The 18,585-nt window shown below is 47.8% G+C and overlaps 7 protein-coding genes across 7 annotated transcripts; 2 read left to right on the forward strand and 5 right to left on the reverse strand.

Annotated features, from left to right (window-relative positions):
• Nucleotides 1-237: 237 nt before the first annotated feature.
• On the reverse strand, nucleotides 238-1,618 carry E1B28_008799 (uncharacterized protein). Its single transcript, XM_043153631.1, has 3 exons — nucleotides 1,558-1,618; nucleotides 852-1,501; nucleotides 238-800 (listed from the first exon to the last, which is right to left on the reverse strand). Exons 1-3 carry the CDS (start codon nucleotides 1,574-1,576, stop codon nucleotides 378-380), a joined length of 1,092 nt encoding a protein of 363 aa, XP_043008915.1. The 5' UTR covers nucleotides 1,577-1,618; the 3' UTR covers nucleotides 238-377.
• Nucleotides 1,619-1,665: 47 nt separating this feature from the next.
• E1B28_008800 (uncharacterized protein) lies at nucleotides 1,666-6,696 on the forward strand (the record flags this gene model as incomplete). The annotated part of the gene is made up of 22 exons (XM_043153632.1): nucleotides 1,666-2,133; nucleotides 2,190-2,580; nucleotides 2,634-2,696; nucleotides 2,750-2,886; nucleotides 2,941-3,029; nucleotides 3,080-3,157; nucleotides 3,214-3,465; nucleotides 3,519-3,577; nucleotides 3,627-3,680; nucleotides 3,727-3,796; nucleotides 3,858-3,927; nucleotides 3,981-4,058; nucleotides 4,110-4,199; nucleotides 4,258-4,357; nucleotides 4,413-4,492; nucleotides 4,550-4,644; nucleotides 4,700-4,766; nucleotides 4,821-4,981; nucleotides 5,031-6,096; nucleotides 6,151-6,228; nucleotides 6,283-6,490; nucleotides 6,548-6,696. The coding sequence occupies 18 exons, from the start codon at nucleotides 1,666-1,668 to the stop codon at nucleotides 4,971-4,973; spliced, it is 2,394 nt and encodes a 797-aa protein (XP_043008916.1). The 3' UTR covers nucleotides 4,974-4,981; nucleotides 5,031-6,096; nucleotides 6,151-6,228; nucleotides 6,283-6,490; nucleotides 6,548-6,696.
• On the reverse strand, nucleotides 6,638-10,215 carry RAD15 (DNA-dependent ATPase of the nucleotide excision repair factor 4 complex; the record flags this gene model as incomplete). The annotated part of the gene is made up of 20 exons (XM_043153633.1): nucleotides 6,638-6,943; nucleotides 6,998-7,178; nucleotides 7,229-7,335; nucleotides 7,389-7,481; nucleotides 7,543-7,728; nucleotides 7,788-7,959; nucleotides 8,013-8,082; nucleotides 8,138-8,256; nucleotides 8,307-8,401; nucleotides 8,463-8,560; nucleotides 8,617-8,729; nucleotides 8,788-8,884; nucleotides 8,935-9,058; nucleotides 9,123-9,239; nucleotides 9,295-9,414; nucleotides 9,494-9,685; nucleotides 9,738-9,815; nucleotides 9,873-9,919; nucleotides 9,989-10,019; nucleotides 10,072-10,215. The coding sequence occupies 20 exons, from the start codon at nucleotides 10,213-10,215 to the stop codon at nucleotides 6,638-6,640; spliced, it is 2,490 nt and encodes an 829-aa protein (XP_043008917.1).
• Nucleotides 10,216-10,465: 250 nt separating this feature from the next.
• Nucleotides 10,466-12,854, reverse strand: E1B28_008802 (uncharacterized protein; the record flags this gene model as incomplete). Its single annotated transcript, XM_043153634.1, has 14 exons — nucleotides 10,466-10,505; nucleotides 10,563-10,699; nucleotides 10,771-10,811; nucleotides 10,869-10,922; nucleotides 10,987-11,090; nucleotides 11,144-11,366; nucleotides 11,420-11,664; nucleotides 11,722-11,859; nucleotides 11,911-12,052; nucleotides 12,108-12,209; nucleotides 12,259-12,441; nucleotides 12,503-12,577; nucleotides 12,636-12,688; nucleotides 12,745-12,854. 14 exons carry the CDS (start codon nucleotides 12,852-12,854, stop codon nucleotides 10,466-10,468), a joined length of 1,647 nt encoding a protein of 548 aa, XP_043008918.1.
• E1B28_008803 (uncharacterized protein) lies at nucleotides 12,779-14,752 on the forward strand. The gene is made up of 2 exons (XM_043153635.1): nucleotides 12,779-14,498; nucleotides 14,554-14,752. The coding sequence occupies exon 1, from the start codon at nucleotides 13,091-13,093 to the stop codon at nucleotides 14,480-14,482; it is 1,392 nt and encodes a 463-aa protein (XP_043008919.1). The 5' UTR covers nucleotides 12,779-13,090; the 3' UTR covers nucleotides 14,483-14,498; nucleotides 14,554-14,752.
• E1B28_008804 (uncharacterized protein) lies at nucleotides 13,418-16,537 on the reverse strand. The gene is made up of 10 exons (XM_043153636.1): nucleotides 15,916-16,537; nucleotides 15,775-15,789; nucleotides 15,459-15,708; nucleotides 15,342-15,402; nucleotides 15,200-15,286; nucleotides 15,024-15,144; nucleotides 14,803-14,971; nucleotides 14,716-14,753; nucleotides 14,641-14,651; nucleotides 13,418-14,589 (listed from the first exon to the last, which is right to left on the reverse strand). Exons 1-10 carry the CDS (start codon nucleotides 16,456-16,458, stop codon nucleotides 14,550-14,552), a joined length of 1,335 nt encoding a protein of 444 aa, XP_043008920.1. The 5' UTR covers nucleotides 16,459-16,537; the 3' UTR covers nucleotides 13,418-14,549.
• Nucleotides 16,529-18,575, reverse strand: E1B28_008805 (uncharacterized protein; the record flags this gene model as incomplete). The annotated part of the gene is made up of 2 exons (XM_043153637.1): nucleotides 16,529-17,858; nucleotides 17,915-18,575. The coding sequence occupies 2 exons, from the start codon at nucleotides 18,573-18,575 to the stop codon at nucleotides 16,648-16,650; spliced, it is 1,872 nt and encodes a 623-aa protein (XP_043008921.1). The 3' UTR covers nucleotides 16,529-16,647.
• Between the last annotated feature and the right edge of the window lie 10 nt (nucleotides 18,576-18,585).

Here is an 18,585-nt window from a genome sequence, read left to right on the forward strand (position 1 = left end):
TATCTTCCAGCTTCCGCGTTACACCTGTCACCAAGCATTGTGATATCCCCCGATTTCACATTGACGTTTTCCTCAAGGCCGGATCCGAAATCACAATGTCTCTGGCTCAATAGTTCATGCTTTGACTTTCCATCATTCTTAGGATTCTCAGGATGGCCACCCGACGCCGCAATGAAGCACTTGAAATATGAAGATGCATGTATCATAGAAGAGGACGGTATTGCTCAATCCAATTTGGTTGGTTCATTCAAATTGCAATAGTCACCATGTAATGTGCGCCCATGACCTGGGGTATTCTGACGCGAAGTCGGGGAGCGGGAGTAACCACATGGTACAGCACTATATTGAGAAAATAACGAGTGTCATTACGACCTGCACTATGCCTCGGATTCGGAGATAGATGCCTCGGCTGTCCGGAAGCCTTTTTCTATTTGCTCGAAACATCCATCGAACCACTTCAGCTTCGAGATCTTCTTCTTTTTTCCCAGTTCCCCATCATGGAGTGACAAACCTTCAATGAGGACTTCCACGGAATCCTTTGAGAAAAATAGGTGGACAGTGTCCTCTATATCCTTTAGAACACCTTTGTAAACATTCAAATCGAGCCTCAACATGGAAGGGTCTTGAGGCGGATGTGATGCTGCTATTACTTCGTCGGCTGCGCTAACAAGAGCTCGGGATAATGATGGAAGTTTATCCAACACCAAATGAGAGGGGGGTGGGTTCTCGGGGGATGTTTTCAGCAGATCAGTATAGACTTTCCTGTGTAAGAGAGCTGTCAGGCGCAATATCATATGTATCTATGTGTAAGATGGGGTCAGCATTCCTTGAAAGAGGTGAGAAGCACCCACCTTTGATGCACGGTCAGCTTCCTGCTCTGAGAAAGGCGCATCTGGTTCCAATCCTAACTCTTTCCAGCCATAGTCCTCACTCGCGTCCCCAGCGTTATCTATCAATTCCCTCAGCTCCCTCGCCCCATCATCCAAAGGTCCACCATCCTCATGCCATTTCTTCCTGACGGCAGATAAATTATCCTTCGACAGCCCGTTCGAGGAACGCACGCCTTCTATCATGTCGTGAACAGTTCCCGTTTTCATCATATATTCTCTCGCTGCGCTGTGTCCAGTCTCCAAAAAAGTCTGCAACAGCACCTTGACGGCGGCCACAACATTGGTGACCAAATTGACGGCTTCCTGTGTAATGGTAGCCCCGTGTTCAATCGGAGAAAATAACCTCACGCAGTGCGATAAAGCAGAAATATGCTTTGCAAGGTCATTTATGGGCGTGACGGCGGCAGGATAGGTAGGAGAGGAGGGATTCAGGACCAATGCAAGCTTGGTTGTTGACACATAGATAAAAGAAAGTAATGATATGAGATCTTTGTGTACAACAGTAAGCGATTGTTGAGGATCGGAATTGTCGTCGGTTTTGAGCTGGTCATCAGATATAGAATCGAGGGCAGCGTTGCACGTTTCAATACAAAGTTTGAGAAGACCGTGAACTTGGAAGACATTAACGTGAAATTCGACTCGAGTACGGGATAAAGGCAGCACACACTACGTGTTTGCTCGGCCATAATGGCAGTGAGCGCGATACTTCGATCGTGGGTGACGATGACTGTCGCCAATAAAAATATGCACGTGAGACACGTGGTCTCTCAAATTTATGCAAGTACTTCCGGGATTGGTACGCAAGCCTTCCTTGTTTTTGATCAAAGAAAATGCCCTTTTTTCGATGCTAATTCCTCTTTCTTCTCAGCTCTGCATTTCATTGCGCATCTCTGCGCGCTCTGCGCATTCCCTGCGGTCCTCCTCAGTCTTCTCGCAATGGAGAACTCTTTCCACCATTCCCACCACCAGCCTTCTTCGTTACACAACGCATTATAGAACGCCGCGTATTCTCGGTGTATCTCATTCCATTCGCCATCTAGCTCTTGGATCTATATTCTCTCGCTCAACATCACCCTCACCATCTCCAACGGTCGTCGCACATATCACTCGTTTGGAAGCTGAAGCCAATGTTTATCCTCAAGATGTGTCAAAACAACTTGCTCTCTTCGAAGCTCTGCGGGACACGGATATGAAAAGCTCGTATGAAGTCATCGCAAGTAGATGGGAAAGGATGTGTGAATTTGTGCGGTATATCAATCTGTTTCACTAACGGGACCTAATCAACGCGCTCACTGACAGGATCCGACTTCACCCTTACTTCAATCTGCTGAAGCTTTTCAGATTTATCTGACAAGTCTCATAAACACAAGTCAACAAGCCTCTGTTAGCGCTGCCGTTCGTCGTCGGGACAGCCTGCTAGCCTCATCAGGAAAGTCGGAATCCACGTTCCAGGGGACTAACGCGTCCATCCCTGCCCGGGATACCTCTGAAGAGGAGAAAAATAGCGTTCCCGAGCAAAGGCGCCAACCAGCTATCACCCAAAGTCAGGAAATTGCTCAAGCAGTACTTGCCGGCAAATCGACTTCGCGTGTTCGATCTACTAGTTCTAATCCATTTGCCAATCCTTTCCTGCTCAACCCTTCCACAGAGTCGAGTGAGCCGCGACCAATACCAGTAGCTATAGTTGAAAGTTGGCATTTAATCTCCTCTTATCTTGTACGAATGCTGACGTAGGGGCAACAGGAAAAAATGCATGGGTTCCCCGATTAGTACGATTCTTGGCCTTGCTTCTCGTCTCTTCATTCTGTAAGTTGAAGACCGTAATGTTGGCTCGTGTTGATCTCTGCTCTACTTTCCAGTCTTCCTCGTTATCTTGTCCGCCCTTTTTGAGAATAGCGGTCTCATGAAGAATGGCCCACGTCAATCACAATTCGAGCCTTCGGAAGGCAAGACAGTCAAATTCAGCGATGTTCATGGGGTGGATGAAGTCAAAGATGTGAGATCCCAATATTCAGGTTCCGTCTGTTATTGAGGTAAATATCCCTTTCAGGAATTGCAAGACATCGTGGTGTTTCTCAAGGATCCCAGTTCGTTCGCTACTCTGGGTGGCAAATTACCGAAAGGCGTCTTGTTGACCGGGTGAGTCGGATGAACTGTACTTAGTTGTGTCCACTCAAATTCGTTCTCAGGCCCCCAGGAACGGGTAAAACAATGCTTGCACGTGCTGTCGCCGGAGAAGCTGGTGTACCATTCTTTTTTGCCTCTGGGTAAATTTCACCCTTTTATCCTAATATTCTGGTCTGACATTCATTATGTATGGAAGTTCGGAATTCGAAGAGATGTTTGTGGGTGTGGGAGCTAAACGCGTTCGGGAGTTATTTTCGGCGGCACGGAAGAAACAGCCAGCAATCATCTTCATTGACGAGCTCGATGCAGTCGGAGGCAGAAGGAGTAGCCGCGACCAACAGTACATGAAGCAAACGTTGAATCAACTCTTGGTTGAAATGGACGGTTTTCAACAGACTGAAGGTGTCATCGTCATGGCTGCCACTAACTTCCCTGAAAGTCTCGACCCGTACGTTGGAAAATTCCTTGCATTTTTCACAGTGTTTTACAAGTCCTTGATAGTGCGCTTGTTCGACCTGGGCGATTTGATCGTCACATCGCTGTCCCACTACCTGACATTCGTGAGTACAAACAAATAACATCAAGCTTCAGGACCTAACATTGGTACAGGCGGACGTATGCAGATCCTCCAACACCATATGAAAAATGTGACGACGAGCCAAGGTAATTCCTAGTCTTGTCTCTAGTCACACTGGATTGATTTTTGTAGATGTTGACGCTAAGGTCCTTGCCCGAGGGACGTCAGGCTTTTCCGGAGCCGACCTTCAGAACATGGTCAAGTGGGTTTTGACTCTGACGGCACCACTATCTTGTTTTGAGATATTTTTTTCTCCCACACAGCCAGGCAGCTGTTCATGCTGCTAAAGAGAATGCCACGGAAGTGGGTCTCAGTCATTTTGAATGGGCCAGGGTATGTATGCATTCGACAATCGCCAGAAATCAATAATTTACACCGAGGAACAGGATCGCATTCTCATGGGCGCAGAGAGAAAGAGCGCTGCTATTGACGACAAAGCAAAATTAGCAACTGCTTATCATGAGGTCGCGGATTCTTAAGTTGTATTGAATCGTTTATCTGACAATTTTCACTAGGGTGGGCATGCTCTTGTCGCACTCTATACCGATGGAGCGATGCCATTACACAAGGTTACTTGTATTCCGCGAGGTCATGCGCTTGGATATGTGAGTCCTTAGTATTACTTCGGTTGAATTGGTCGCCAAACCTCCTGGTCAATTTCAGACAGCCTTCCTTCCTGAAAACGACCGGTTCTCTGTCAGCCTTAAAGAATATCTTGCTTCCATAGACGTCAGCATGGGTGGCCGAGTGGCCGAAGAACTAAGTAAGTGCCAAGACGGTCTTCTCCATGTTAGTAGTCTAATTGAGCTTCTCCCTAGTATACGGACCAGATGCAGTGACGAGCGGCGCGAGCTCCGATATCATGAGCGCGACCAGGACCGCTCGGAACATGGTCAAGGTAATCCGGCCCATAACCGAGTACCTGTGTGCATATGTCGACCAAATTCTCTTCTAGCGTTGGGGTTTTTCAAAACTGGGTCCGGTCAATTATGATAATGATATAGACATCAGCGTTCGTCGAAAGGACGAGATTGAGGACGAGGTTACGAAGTGAGGAAGCCATCTTCATGCACTCTCCATCTGAATCGAAACCTTATTCCTTCAGAATCATCAAAGACGGCGAACGCAGAGCAACTACGCTTCTGAAATCCAAAATTGATGAGCTACACCGTGTAACACAGTTCCTTTTTATTCTCTCAATCTAGTTTAATCGTTGCCTTTACCAGCTCGCACAAGCATTGGTGGAGCACGAGACGTTGGACAAGGATGAAGTCAGTAAGGTCGTCAAAGGGGAATCGATACGGGGTATAGTTGAAGTACTTGAGGAAGTCTCAGCAGAAACCGCCACTCCATCAGAATCGTTCCGACCCCAGAACTAACACCACTGGTGAGTGAGCCCATTGGAAGATAAAGGTTGAATGTTGACATCTTTTGAGCGCAACCCTGAAATTTAAAGTAGAGGTTATTGTCGTCCAAGACATATACACATTACATATGTTTTCTATGGTGTTTGGATTTCCTCATGGCTCATGGTCTAACCGGCGCCGTCAGGACTTCGGGAATTTGTTTGTTAGGTGTAGCAATAATCATATCCTCTAACGTCAAGCTAATATTCCACACACTCTCGAACATCTTTTGTTCAATGCATTCTTTCTACAGTGCAGTTCGGGATTACAAGCGATCGGCAGACTTGAATCACTTGCACTTGATTATACCCAAGTAGACTATGATATCGTCTGAATCGTACAGTTGACCTCGGCGCCACAATACGAGCAATCATCATCATCCACATGAGGGATCACCGCACTCCAACTCGCAGGTGAGATTCAACAGGCTTCTTGGAACTATTTTAGGGTCAAGGGGAATGCCCTATCAGTGAAGTGCGCTCACAACTGTAAACTGCAATGCTGTAATGAATTTAAAAGAGATCCCAGCAATATTTGCTAAGCAATGTTCCTTTTCGTCAACAGACAGCTCGAGTATACACGCGGCCCACGACCTGATGGAAGGAAAGAATGATGTGTCCCGTTAAGGTCTAGCATCAAAGGGTGAAATGACCGGGTCCTGCATGTACCGTTGACTGGAAGATCGCTCGCGTAGCGAAAGGCGCCTGAGTGCTGAATGGCCAGGAGACGGGGATTGTGCAGTCTACATGTCAATGTTGTTACCGAGAAGCAAGGGCGAGGATGAGGAGAGTCTTTGACACGTCATTCATATACGAACTTCACAGGGTGTGGTTGGTGAAGTCGTAGCTCGTAAAGTTCCCACGAAGTCCTCCTCCGAACTTTCTATTGCCCATGCCGTGACTGAGCTCCCCTTTATCGTCACCGAAATTCCAGACTTTTTGTGCGGTATGATACTTGAAGTATTTACGGCCAGCATGCAAGTAAGGCGTCGGGCCGTCCTCTGTTTTCGCCGTTAAAAGGACTCTGTCTACCTCAACTGTATGGACATACCCTCTTCCTGTCTGCGCTTGTTCACCAACCTTGGAACATCTGGAGGGTAAGAAACGTCTGCGATACTGCGAAGGAAACGTTGATACAGTTTTGGCACCAGGTCGGCAGCATACCAGTGATCAAACAACAAACAAGTTGTAGTTCATCCCCTACCTCCGCCGACGAGTGCAACTTCCAAGTGAGGTTCCCCCGCTTCCTTCGTTGGTCCCAAATTCAGACATATCCCGTCAAGCCCCGCTATTCCAATGTGTCATCGCCAACTCAGATTCTTCCGGTCAACAGGCTGTGGCCACCTAACCTTCACGGGCGAGACCAATATTGACTGTCGTTCCCGACGTTGCTATTTGAGCTCCTTACATCCTCCCACGTGCAGCAACCCTGCACGCCCTTGTAATTGTCGGCGCTACTATGGACAACCACAGCGCATCGTAACGGAGGAAGTAAGCGAAGAACACCCGAATGACTTCTCACAAGCGTTGACCCATTCCGTTCATAAGGTCCCTGGAAAATGCGCGCAATGCCCAAGATAGTACAATACATTAACAGATAATCTATATAACGCTGGTACCTTTACTCGTCATGTAATCTCACTCCTGCATATCAAGTTCTGCCAACATATGGTCGCTGATACCCCCATCTCCATATTCATTCTCTTCTTCGGGTACTGTCTCCATCTGTGACATGGCTTGCTGTTTCGCCTGAGCCTTCAAGATGTCATCCAAGGTCCACAGCGAAACTCCGGTCTGGTTCTCGTTTGGATTCTGAGAAATTGTCCGCATGAACAGTTTTGACAGCGTCAGAGCCATATCCGTAGAGAGATTGGAAGCCGTCTCAGTAATGTATTGGTTGATCCACCTGGGTAACTTTGCTCTCTTATCTGCACGGGCGAACCGCTGAACCCGATGTCAGAGGCGTCATAAAAGAAGAGAAAACCAACTCATTCATACCTTGTCTGCGAAAACCATGAGTCCCCAATCTGTCTTACCCCGTAGGACGCGTCCCACACACTGCGCTGCATTACGCATGGCATCAAAGCCAAGAAACTCGGATTCACGTATCCGGTATGCATCACGAAGATATTCGAGGCGAGCTTTCAGAATCCGGCTCTCTGTATATTGATAAGGGACACTTCGAATCGTTCAGTTCAAGGAGTCCAATTTTGCGGAAGGTTCACATACCCGAACATAATGACAGCCCTTCCATAATTGTGATCAAAATCAATTCCTTCAGAAACTTTGCCTCTAGCCACCGACAGCAACACAGCGCCACGCCCATTATCGCAAGCCTATTTGGTGGTGGTTCAACAAAACCGGTGACTTGATAGACACTACAACTTACCCTCCTGTAATTTTCTAGCGCAATGCTGGTTTCATTGGCATCTGGGGTCTCGACGAAAATTAGTTTGTTCTTCCAAACTTCGTTCAATATTCCCTAGTGGAATATGAATCAAAATTGGAACCGAGAGAAAAAAAAAGAAGAGGTTAGGTTTCACCATATCATTCCACGCTGCAACGATCGATTCCATGTAGAGATAGCTCGGAAAGAATGCAACGATGCCATCGGGTACAATCTTACTGTATTCAATGAGAATACTTCCGAAATTGCGAACCACGGCTGGGTCGTTCCTGACTTCGAATCGTGAACTAATAGCAACCTGATCGCTTCCTCGGGTGATCACCTTTTACAGCAAGTCAGCGAAAATGAAAAACGCAACACAAGTGATTAAGTGAAAGTAACCAATGGGAGAAATGAGTTCCGGGTAAGTGTCATGGGATATGTTTCTTGGACTACTGGGGAGAATTGCAACATTTTCGGGTACATGTCCAACGGTGATATTGTCCCAGACGTGATGACTACGCTGCTGAATCGCTCAAAAACCGGCTTGATAGCCAGCGATGGATCTAAACAACTGATGAGAGAAAGGCATAAGTTGAACGTGCTCGAGTAAGAGAGAAGACTGACGTGAAATGGAAGATAGGATTCGGTACCGTCGAGTTGTCAGTCTCAAAAGGCTCCAGTATCAGCAGAAAGCCTTGTGGAAACTAAAGCGTCAATCACAATCCAGTTAGGGAGGGTAGACAGGTAACCTTTCTCGTATGTGGAAACAAGAGTCGCGAAGCTGGCAACTTTTTGTAGTGAGGAATGCTCATCAAGACGATTGAGCTCTAATGTCCGGATTAGGGATTGTAAACGCTCGGCGCAGAATCTGAGAGAAAGTCAGGGTCTATTAATGCCGAACGACATGTATGGATTGACCTCAGAGGACGTCTCTCGATATATGTGATGTCCTTGAGGTGCTGAAGAAATGAGAGTGGGGTCTCCGCTACGACATGCAGAACACGCATTCGTGTCTGAGAGAGAAAGAGAGGGAGATATCAATAACGATGTATCGAGATTCAGATGACAATTTACCTTGAGGTACTCCACGAATCTTTTTAGGAATGCCACAAAATGTTCGGCTTTCCTGATATTCCCCGGTATGGCTTCACTTAATAGGTCCTCGGGCAGCACTGGCCTCGAAATTAGCAGCAGCGGGAATCACATATTAAGTAGAGAAGCCCAATACCAGGTGCAGTCATGAAACCATCGAAATCCTCAGGCGCATTTGAGCTCTCCTGCAGCCCCTCGACAAGTTTAGAATACTCGTCTTGCAATTTGGCAGCATCAGTTGCTTTCATCCTGGTACAAAAACCTCAGTATCGGGGGGGTGTTCAGGAGAGAAAGAAGGGTAAAATACTCGTCAATCTTGTCGTTCAGTTTCGTGATGCTGCGCGCGGCAGAGTCCAGCATTGGCCTGGTAAGGTCGATACTCAACGACTCAATACAGACGTTATCTGTATGGAGTGTCAGAAAACCGGTGGTGGTTTACTGGTCAGGGGAGTACCTATGTTATGCGCCTCGTCGAATACCACGATGGCATCTTTGGACATTTCCTTCGAAACTTGTTCTGCCACTTTGGGATCCAACAGATAATGGAACGAGTAAATGACAACATCGACAAACGGCAACTTGTAAAAAAAAAACAGCATAAGAGCACTGGTCGTAATATACAGTCCCGATTCAAAGACCCACCATTCTTCGGACAGTAAAATAGGGACATGTACCCTCATCCCGTCCATGTTGAAGGAGATCCGCAAGCGTCCATATCCCAGGGGGTACCAAACGGCCTGCTTCGAGTTTTCCCAGATTCTAAGAAATACTTTTTATCCCGGCCAGGTCTCAACAACAATCGTGCAAACCATACCTCATGCCAATCACAAAGATCAACGGATCCTGGATCTGCTCTACCCTTTTCACAAGTAGCAGAATTGGTAAGGTCGCGACAACGCGCATCGACAATTTTGCCTTTCTTTTCCTTGGATACCTTTTTTTGGTTTTTTGTTTGCAAATTCGTTCAAAAACGACTAGCCTAAACCCGTAACATTTTGTTATAAGCCACGCACCTCTGGATGTATACATAGGTTTTTCCTACTAGTAAGTCCAAGTCCCGTAAACGATCGCTCTTTTTCCTTCTCTTCTTCGGTCTCGGCGCACGATATACGATATTCCATTAGCCGTTTCAATTCTGCCAGTGCTTTCTCTATTTCTGGTACCGTTCGTGAGCAATATACGAGCTTTCGTCGGGTGGCGTAGAACTAAGATTTAGGTGTTGGGTGGTATTGCAGAGCGAGAATTTGAAGGCTCAACTTGTTGGTAGGATACAATAAGAGATAGTAGAGACACGGTTTTTCCTGTTCCGGAAGGCATCTCCAACACGCAGTGGCCCTTGAAAGACGTTAACATGAGTTGAAGGATCGCCTATTTGAGTAACATATGTGGTACAGTAGCATCCAGAGTTCGTTTGAGATCACACATGTACGCGTATTGTTCTATAGGAAGAAGATCCTTCTTTCAGTTATATGGAGTTTTTTTTTTTTGGACTGTAGTAAGTAACGCACCAGGGTATATTCGGTCATAAGGAAATACAATCTGAAGGGTAATTGAGCTTTGAGGTTTTGAAGCGTGAAATTTGGGAACCTACAGGAAGGTCGTCAATCGTAAACTTCATTGCAGTACTTTGATGTCGGTAATAAGCAAGATGTGCACACGCGTGCGCGCTCCACTCAGTGCCCGCGACTGAATCTAATATCAGGCCGAACCCTTTATGTTGACATATTGCGGACATAACGTAGGCACGTCTGTACAGTACGTCAGGTCCCTAATAATAATAATATTGGTCCTGCCCAGTCCTTTTTCTTCTCACAAAGACCCTTCCGTTGCCCTTCTGTATCTATGCAAGTTTCTCGTACCTCGGCCTTTATCTCGGAAAATGGGTACCAATAATGACATTAATAAATAATTCCAAGTAGTCCGTCTGTTATATAAAGTCCAGTGGAATGTCCGGCGTAACAAGGGCGTAGAACGTATTTAGACTCTCATACCGCGTCGGAAAAAATACGTTGAACCTTAGATCGACTGCAAAAAAAAAGTCATTCCCCTCAGCACCGATTAAAATCAACAAAAGGAACGTACTCGGCATTAAAGATAGCGTAACCATCGTTAGGAGACTGTCCGGCCTCTGTCTGATTAACGTTCGTGCTCTGGGTGGTACCATTGATATTGGGTGAAATAGTAGTGCCCGGTTGTGTGGTCAGTCCCGTTTGCCCCCACTAGAGATTTAGATTAAGCCATCTTGGTATTAGTTCGAGAAAAAAAAGTAAAAGTAACACAAAAGACTGACCTGATATTGCATGATGCCCTGAAGACCATATGTTACCCCGGCTATAACGAAATGTGATGTTAACCAATTATGAATCAGCTAGAGTGGTAGATACATACTCTGGGACCAAGTGTCGTACGCGGCATCTCGTTGCTCATCCGTGACACCAGCACCTTAGGGGAGGAAGCTAACGGTCAATTGCCAGAACTTCAAAAACGAACAGGCGAAGAGACTGACTTTGGTTGGTGAAGGGAGGTGTGGAGGAGTTGAAAGGTACGAAAGACGGGGCATTGGCTTGAGTAACGAGACCGAATCCTGTCAAGGCGACAGGTTTCCGCAAGCTATTGACGAGGATGAACAGAATGGAGATATTTGTTTCTCAAGGTTTACGTACCTCTGGGCAGCCCTTGCATGCGCAGTAATCCATTCCACACCATTCTGGACCATGTTGTCGTACGGGGAAAGATTAGGATCGTCAACTCCGTAGCTGTTCTGATCCGGGAAAAGCTGAAATGAGCTGAAGCTGATCTCCTTGATGGCTAGAATATCTTGACTGTCAACACCGGCGCTGCCGTCATATGCAGAACCGACTCCATTGCCAACCTGTCTTCTGGTTGCTAGATATCAAAGTTAGAAGGAAGCCACTACACATGGAACGACCATGACTTACGCGTAGCGTCCCATTGACCACGAACACGTATGCCTTCGGTGGGGAGATTTCTTGACTGGATAGCAGCAACCCTCGTCCTCTTCCACTGTTCTCGTCGTTCCTGTAAGAGCCTCTTCTTGGTGAGAGGGTGAAGGCTTCTACGAGATTGAGGTGAGGATGAGGGTGAGGGGGAGGGGGAGGGGGAGGGTGGAGATGGAGATGAATCGGATAGCTTTGGACAGTCGAAACAGAAGAAACCGTGGTTCCTGAATATTCGTTAGATAGTGTATTTTTTTTTCGTTTGATAATGAGAAGGTACGAACCCAGAGGAAACCAAGTGGTTGGGGTCGACCGAACGAATGTGTCGAGCTATTTCTGCGTGCCACCGGGTTACGGTACGGGTTTCACAGTTTGAAGAGGCACCCAAAGTAGAGCTGCACCTCGGATCGTTTGCAATCTCCCTGTTTCATGATTAGTAAATGTATGACACGTGTGACGGAGGGCAGGCGAACCAGGAGAAGACGGCAGAGGAGTTCTTGTAACGTGAAACGATCTGCGTCGTATAGTTCTTGAACGCGTTCTTGATTGCGGCAGTCGTATAAAAGTCGTCGTGGTTCTCGTAGCCGAACTGGCGCACATAAACATCCATACCACCTGGAACAGCGGATAATTAATAGTCATTCATTTGGTAGAGGGAAGGAAGGGTTACCGTAATCATTACTGAGGAAGTTTCTAGGAAGGGAGTTGTTGGTACCAGGAGTGACATCACGGTCCCAAAGTGTCCTAGCCTGAATGTCGGACTCGAGGCGACCTGGATAGTTTTCAGTTGAAGTTGATACTTTGGGTCAGCGTAAACTTACGATCGAGATTTTCACGCGGATTCCAGTTATTCGTCAGAGAGAGGATGACGTAGAGTCCAAATCGCTCTGCGTGCTTCAGGACCATGTCCAACTTTTGCAAGCCATTTGAACCGGTGTTGATGACGGTAGACCCGTTGTTAATCAACTGGAACCATGTTCCATTGGTAGGAGTCGTTTCGACGTCTGAGTAGTAGAGCCGTCAAGGCGCTGTGTGATGATGATGATAAGAGTAAATAAAACATACCGTTGAAGGCCCATGTTCTCACCACCGTGTACCCAGCAGTGGATATGTTGGCCAAAGTATTGATGATGTCTTGCTCTGATGAAAATGAATGAGAAAATTTGAGAGATGACTCTGACTTGAGGAATAGATATACCTGTATTCAAAGAAGGCAGCCAGTACGCTGTAGTGCCCATCCAGTTGAAGTCGCTGTAGAAAATAGATTGAGAATGGAACGCAACCAGACCAGAGCTGAGTATGCTGACCTCCCATTGACCTGGAATTTGCCATCTTTAGTGACCACGAACCGAGACTGTGCGGTGGTGAAAGAGGCAAAAAGCACAGGGACGGTAAAGAGGATACGGAAGAACCTCATTACAGATGGGTGGCATTTCGTTCGTGCTGGACATGTACTTATAACGTGGAGTTGGATTCAACGCGACTTGTAGGGCCGGGAATGTCGGCGTTCTTTCATCAGCAAAAGGAAAGCCCGAGATGCCGATAGGACCTGTCGGTCTTGACGGCGACACTCGGGGTACGCCGCTTGTCTGCCGAAACGCGCGTCCGGGCCGGTGACGGGAAAGCTGGACAAGTTGCTCCGAGTCGTCCAGCATGTGGAGGACACTCTTTCGACGACGAGCTGTTCTGCTGCGCCGTTCAGCAGATGATGCACCCTATCCCCAGACGCATTCTGTCCAGCAAGGCTTTGCACAACACCCCATATTTGTTCTCAACGTCGCCAAACGTTTCGTCAAGTTTTCGTTCATCGGCTTAGCCTTGTTGGGGTCTACGACGGCTGTAGCCTTTGAAGCAACACATGCATGGGTTGAAAATGTTGAACTAAAGAAGAAGGAGAAAGAGGACGCAGAAGTCAGTGCCTGGGAGTGGGATGTGGATGCGGAGAAGTGGAATGGAGATGATCAAAAGGGAGGAACAGACCCTGGGTTGGGCATACGAGGACGTCACTGTGTACGAGGAGCGTGGATGGCATTGAACTGGGGAGTCGGAGAAAGTACCGCTGTGATTGGCTCCGATGTCAGTGGCGACGGCTTGTTGGGCCCTCGAGGACTGGTGATTATTGACCCTCGGCTGGTACGAGCGGAAGACGGTCTTCGAACGGCGATCGAGATTGCGGAAGAGAGGAGCAGGGAACTACAAGCTTGGACACTGCCACGTCTCCGGTCACTCCATGCATCCGTTCTTGAACGAATGGGCGCAAGTTCTTCGTTAGTGGCCAAGGTCGAATACGAGCGTGCCTGGGATTGTCAGCCAGAATTCACAAACGAGTCTGCCCGTCTGGCTATGAAACTCGGCGACCTCTGCTTCCGGCTGGGTGAAAACGATTCTGCCATGGCCTGGTGGGCAAAGGCCGTCGGTTCGGACCAACCTCTCCATTCTCCGGCAAGCATGCCGCCGTCTCCGAGTGCCCAGCGGACTCTTCTCTCCATTCTAACATCCTGTTCGGCCCTCTATGCCCGGTCGGCCAAATTCAAGGAAGGTCGAGCTCTGGACGAGGCCGCTTTCAACCTTGTTCGGTCCGTACGCCATCCGGAAAATATGTCGTCCGTATCACCGGCCCATGCCCTCCATGCCTTGACATTGCTGCACCGCTCCTCCGTGTTTTGTATTCACCGCGCCGAGGTTTCCCACGCCCTAAAGGAAAAACGACCGGTATCTATTCAATGGCTGTCAACTGCAGCCCAGTCTTCGGAGAGAGTTGCCCGAGCGCTTGCCATCAATAGCTCTCCTTTTACAGACATCCCCGTTCTCAAGCGGCCGGCGACTAGTCTTTTGCGCGATGCCCGCCGTACTGCAACTGAAGCCTGGAATCTTTTGGGTATCCTACATGAAGATGTCAACAACCAGCAAGCTTTGCAGTGTTACAAGAACGCAGTCCAATGGGCCAGCAAACTGGACACTTTCGGCGAGCCAGCAGAAGACACATTGGCCGCAGATTGGCACATCGTTTGGGGAAATTACACTCGTCTTTGTGCGAGACACTAGTCTTCCCGCTATCGAGGTAGGCTACATTATTATTAGGTCCTAATGTAATAACGCTGCTATAAATATTCTAGTGTGTTTCCCTAACCAATGCCACGATTACCGTCACGCTATTCAAAACTGATCAGCTGGACTCGAGAAAACATACTAGAACAACCTACTCGTCCACTTTCTGTAAAAAAGGAGGGTTCATATCAGTAATCAGTCTACCAACCTGTGTTATTGTAGGTACTTACTCCGCCCCGAAAGAACATTCCGTGCCTTGCTGCCTCCTCTGTTACGTCAGTTAGCGAGAGAGCTAACAGTACAGGGACAAAACATACTTTCAAAGGGAGTATATTTGTCCCTACTCATCATAGACTTCCGCGCATATTCTACCATCCTGTCCGCCATCATCTGCACTTTTACTTCCTCCGTTCCGCCTTGTCGTGCCACCAGCGAGCATATCGTCACTATTTCAGAATCAAACACATTATCCGCCAAACCGTCTGTCTGTTACAGCGTTTCAGGACGGACAGAGAAATCAAAAAGGAATCCCCCCTACATAGACTATGACAATATCACCATCCCTTAATTTCGCCGAATATGTTTCTGCTTCGGACGGGGAATCGATGCAAGCACGGGAGAATTTCCTTCCGTGACTTGAAGGAAGTTTCGTGATTTGTCTATATCGTACCCCCATCAGGCAGTCCAACGACCTTGAGAAGAACATGAGCTTACTTTGGGCAGTTGAAATAATGGCTCTGGATTGGATTCTTATATATCACGTTCGACGACCGTATGACGAGAAACCCACTGTCTCCTAGACTGCATGAATCATATTCAATCCATTCAAGTTGGTATGCGTGCGCTACGGACATACTTTGCAGAACGCAGTAATCCTGACGATGAATTGAGGGTGAGTAGACACGCCGTACTCGAACCTGTTGAGCATCAAATTGAGCCATATCTATTAAAGAATTCAACGAAAGTAACACACCGGCTTCCACATGTCGTTCCCTTAACACTCCTCCGTAGGCAAGGTCCAAACAGGCATAAGGTGTCAACTCCCAGCCTTCAACCTGTTCCCTCTCTTCATAATCTAGTGTAGGATCCACCTCCGGTTCTCCAGCCCATGCACTCCGACAGTAGCGGTGTGCATGGTACATGAGGGACTGAGCAAACAATGACGGGTCCACCCCACTTGCCATCCATCCTCCCACTCCATCAGCTACACCGAGTCCAACACCCTATTTGTAAAACCAAGAAACTTCATCACATTCCTGATCCAATTGAAAAAGTAAACGCATACCGACCGAACCGTTCCTCATCTATATATATGGCGTACCACGGCCGTTAGAAGACGGGGAGCGAAAAAAAAAAAAAAAGAAACCAAAGAATATTCTGAGCTCCTGGGTTTTATTTACCAAAAAAAAAGAAACCCAAAACAAACGCACCTCTTGAACGAAAAAGAAATCCTCTCCAGCATCCCTCGCCAACCACCGTTTCCTCTCTCGACCTTCATTCTGTAACGTCTGATCGCGCCAACGGCCGATGACACTCTCAGGCGCAAATGGAACAGAGATCGTTTCCTCTCCTGTTCTGGCAGTCTCAGGCTTGCCTGCCCAGCTGGCTGCAATGTGGAATCGATAGGGTCGTGTTGGGGTGTTGGGAGTCTGAGGCAAATGATGTGGTGGTTGTTCTGAACCTGTCAGGTCTTGACCGGATTCTTCTGTAGTTTTCGCCTCGGCTGCGACGGATATGGAAGATTTCTGCTCATGTGGGTATCGAGGATGTACACGAACTCTGTCAAAGTTCCTCTGGTGAACGGACGCCGATGTGGAGAACGAATAGGTACGGTTACGGGCAGAAGCGGTGCGGTAAGACGGGAAGGGTCGCTGTGACGTTGAGGGAAATGATAAAAGCTGCGAGCAGTAGACAGATCGAGCAGTAAAACGAGCTATGTGGGGCGTCGTCCCATGGAGAGCAATAGACGACATGTATGCAGGACGAGAGGTAAGTTGTAATCTGACGCGTGACTTTCGCGATTTGGCCTGTGGTTTGCGGGTCGTGGGACGTGCGAGAAGCTGAATTTAACGAACTTTAAGTACTAAACCGCGTCAGGTTTTAACATACGCAAGATCTGTACAAGTAGACATTAAACTCTAAACTAGGTGATAACGAAGGAATCAGCTGTCGGCCCATGTCTTCCAATCGAATCCCTCAGCTAAAGTCTTCGTGTTCAATGAGTGCCGCTTGGTGAATGAGGGAGCAGGTTTCGGGTTCACAGTTTCAGCAGAACCTACGCGCTTCAGCATTTGTCGGATATCCCGGGTTTGTCCGTTATCCCGCTTGATTAATGTTCTCTCTTTCGCCTCCTCTTTGAGCTTTCTTTTCTCCTCTGGAGGAAGTGGGGGGACAGGAAAGGAGGATATCGGCCTGAGAGGTTTAGAACCATGATTCAAAGGATTTCTTTGAACCTGAGGAGTGCCTCGCTGTGAAACATCGTCATCGTTCGTCACCTTGGGAATGCAGGGTGTGGCCAAGGCGAAGCGACAGTGTTGACGTCCAACTGGTGAATTGGCTCCGACTGCTTTACGGAATGGGTTACGACCGCTCAATTTCCTCCCACGACCAGTGTCAGCGGAAAGATGTTGAGCGGACACATTGCCGCCTCCGAAAACTGGTCGGGAATTGGAACTAACGCGCCTCCGCTTCGCCATTAACACCTGTTGCTGGCCCGCCATGGTTTTCAAATGTCTTTCATCGAGTGCGGCCTTCATCTCATCCATTGGCTTTTCCTTCTTAACAGTCCACGGGATCGCCACAGAATTTAACGAATCCCAGGATGGTGGATAGCAATATAGCATGAGCTTATCGAACTTTGGCGTCGAATCCGCGGATGTGGGCCAAGCGAGTTTCTCTCTGAATGACCTATAATAGTGTTGAGCGGAATAGCTATCATCTGGTAAGTCAACCGGTTTCCTTGATGGAAGCGGAGCGTAGAATTCATCTAGCATCCGTTTCTGTGATTCCACCTTTAACTCAGAAGCAGCCACCCTTGACATCATTTCAAGTTCATACAACGACCTTTTTTGATCGGGACTAGAGGTCAATGGCTTGTATGGGGAGGGAAATGTAACAGCGGTATTTTCGGGGAGGACCTGGGGGGAAGGACGTTCATGCCGACAGGAGGGAAAAGATCTGTGAGTCTCTTGATGTGACCACCGGTCAACAAGGACCCGATATGTATTTGAGGTTGTGTATAAGGAGGCGATACTTTCCAATGCGGAAAGACTTTTCGTTAACGAAGTGGGATGATATAATTTGGAGGAAGGGGGCTCAACGGCACGCCATACTTCAGCAAAACCAGATGGAACAACTGCCGTCCCACGGAGGTCTGCTCATACAAGAATAAGCGACAAGGGGGCAGGACACCTAATCATGACGGCGTACCAAGGACTGAAAGTAGGATGAACTTGGTAAGAATTTGAATGGACACGTTATCAACGCCACGACAGTTGCGAAGGCGAAGAATACGTAGACCCCAAGGACCTCGACGTTCAGGCTTGTCAAGTTCTTGTGTACACCAGATGCATGCTGACGCTAAACGACTGACCCCAAGGTTGGTGAGGTGGGTGTCACTTGCGTCGAGCGCGACAAGACTATGAAAAGATCTGAGCTTTGTTATTGTGTCATCTGTGAATCTCTCGCATCCAGGGAGTTCAAGAATAGTTACTATTGCGCAGGAAGGCGTGACTGGTATCGATTGAATGAGGGGAAGATGAACATCGGAGATTGGGAGAGGATATGTTGTGAATGGCGATGGTAAGGAGTCGGGAAATAGTTGAACAAGAGTAGCCCACAGTCTTGGATCGACTTGTTCCAGGAAGAAGGCGTCAGACTGTGAGGAATAAGTCGGTATAAGGGCTCTCAGGATATCAAATTGAGAGTGATCGGGGTTGGCGTGATATTTGAGGTAAAATCCTGGAGGAAGGAGGTGGACTTGATCTGGATACTGAGAGAGAATACGGATGCAAAGAGAGACTAGAGAAGGAACATATTTTATGGAGGACTTGAACGCGTCTTGGTACGCGCCGTGCACATGTGAGTTCATGCGAAAGCCA

This window comes from Marasmius oreades, chromosome 5 (genome assembly GCF_018924745.1).
Source record: "Marasmius oreades isolate 03SP1 chromosome 5, whole genome shotgun sequence".
NCBI lineage: Eukaryota > Fungi > Basidiomycota > Agaricomycetes > Agaricales > Marasmiaceae > Marasmius > Marasmius oreades.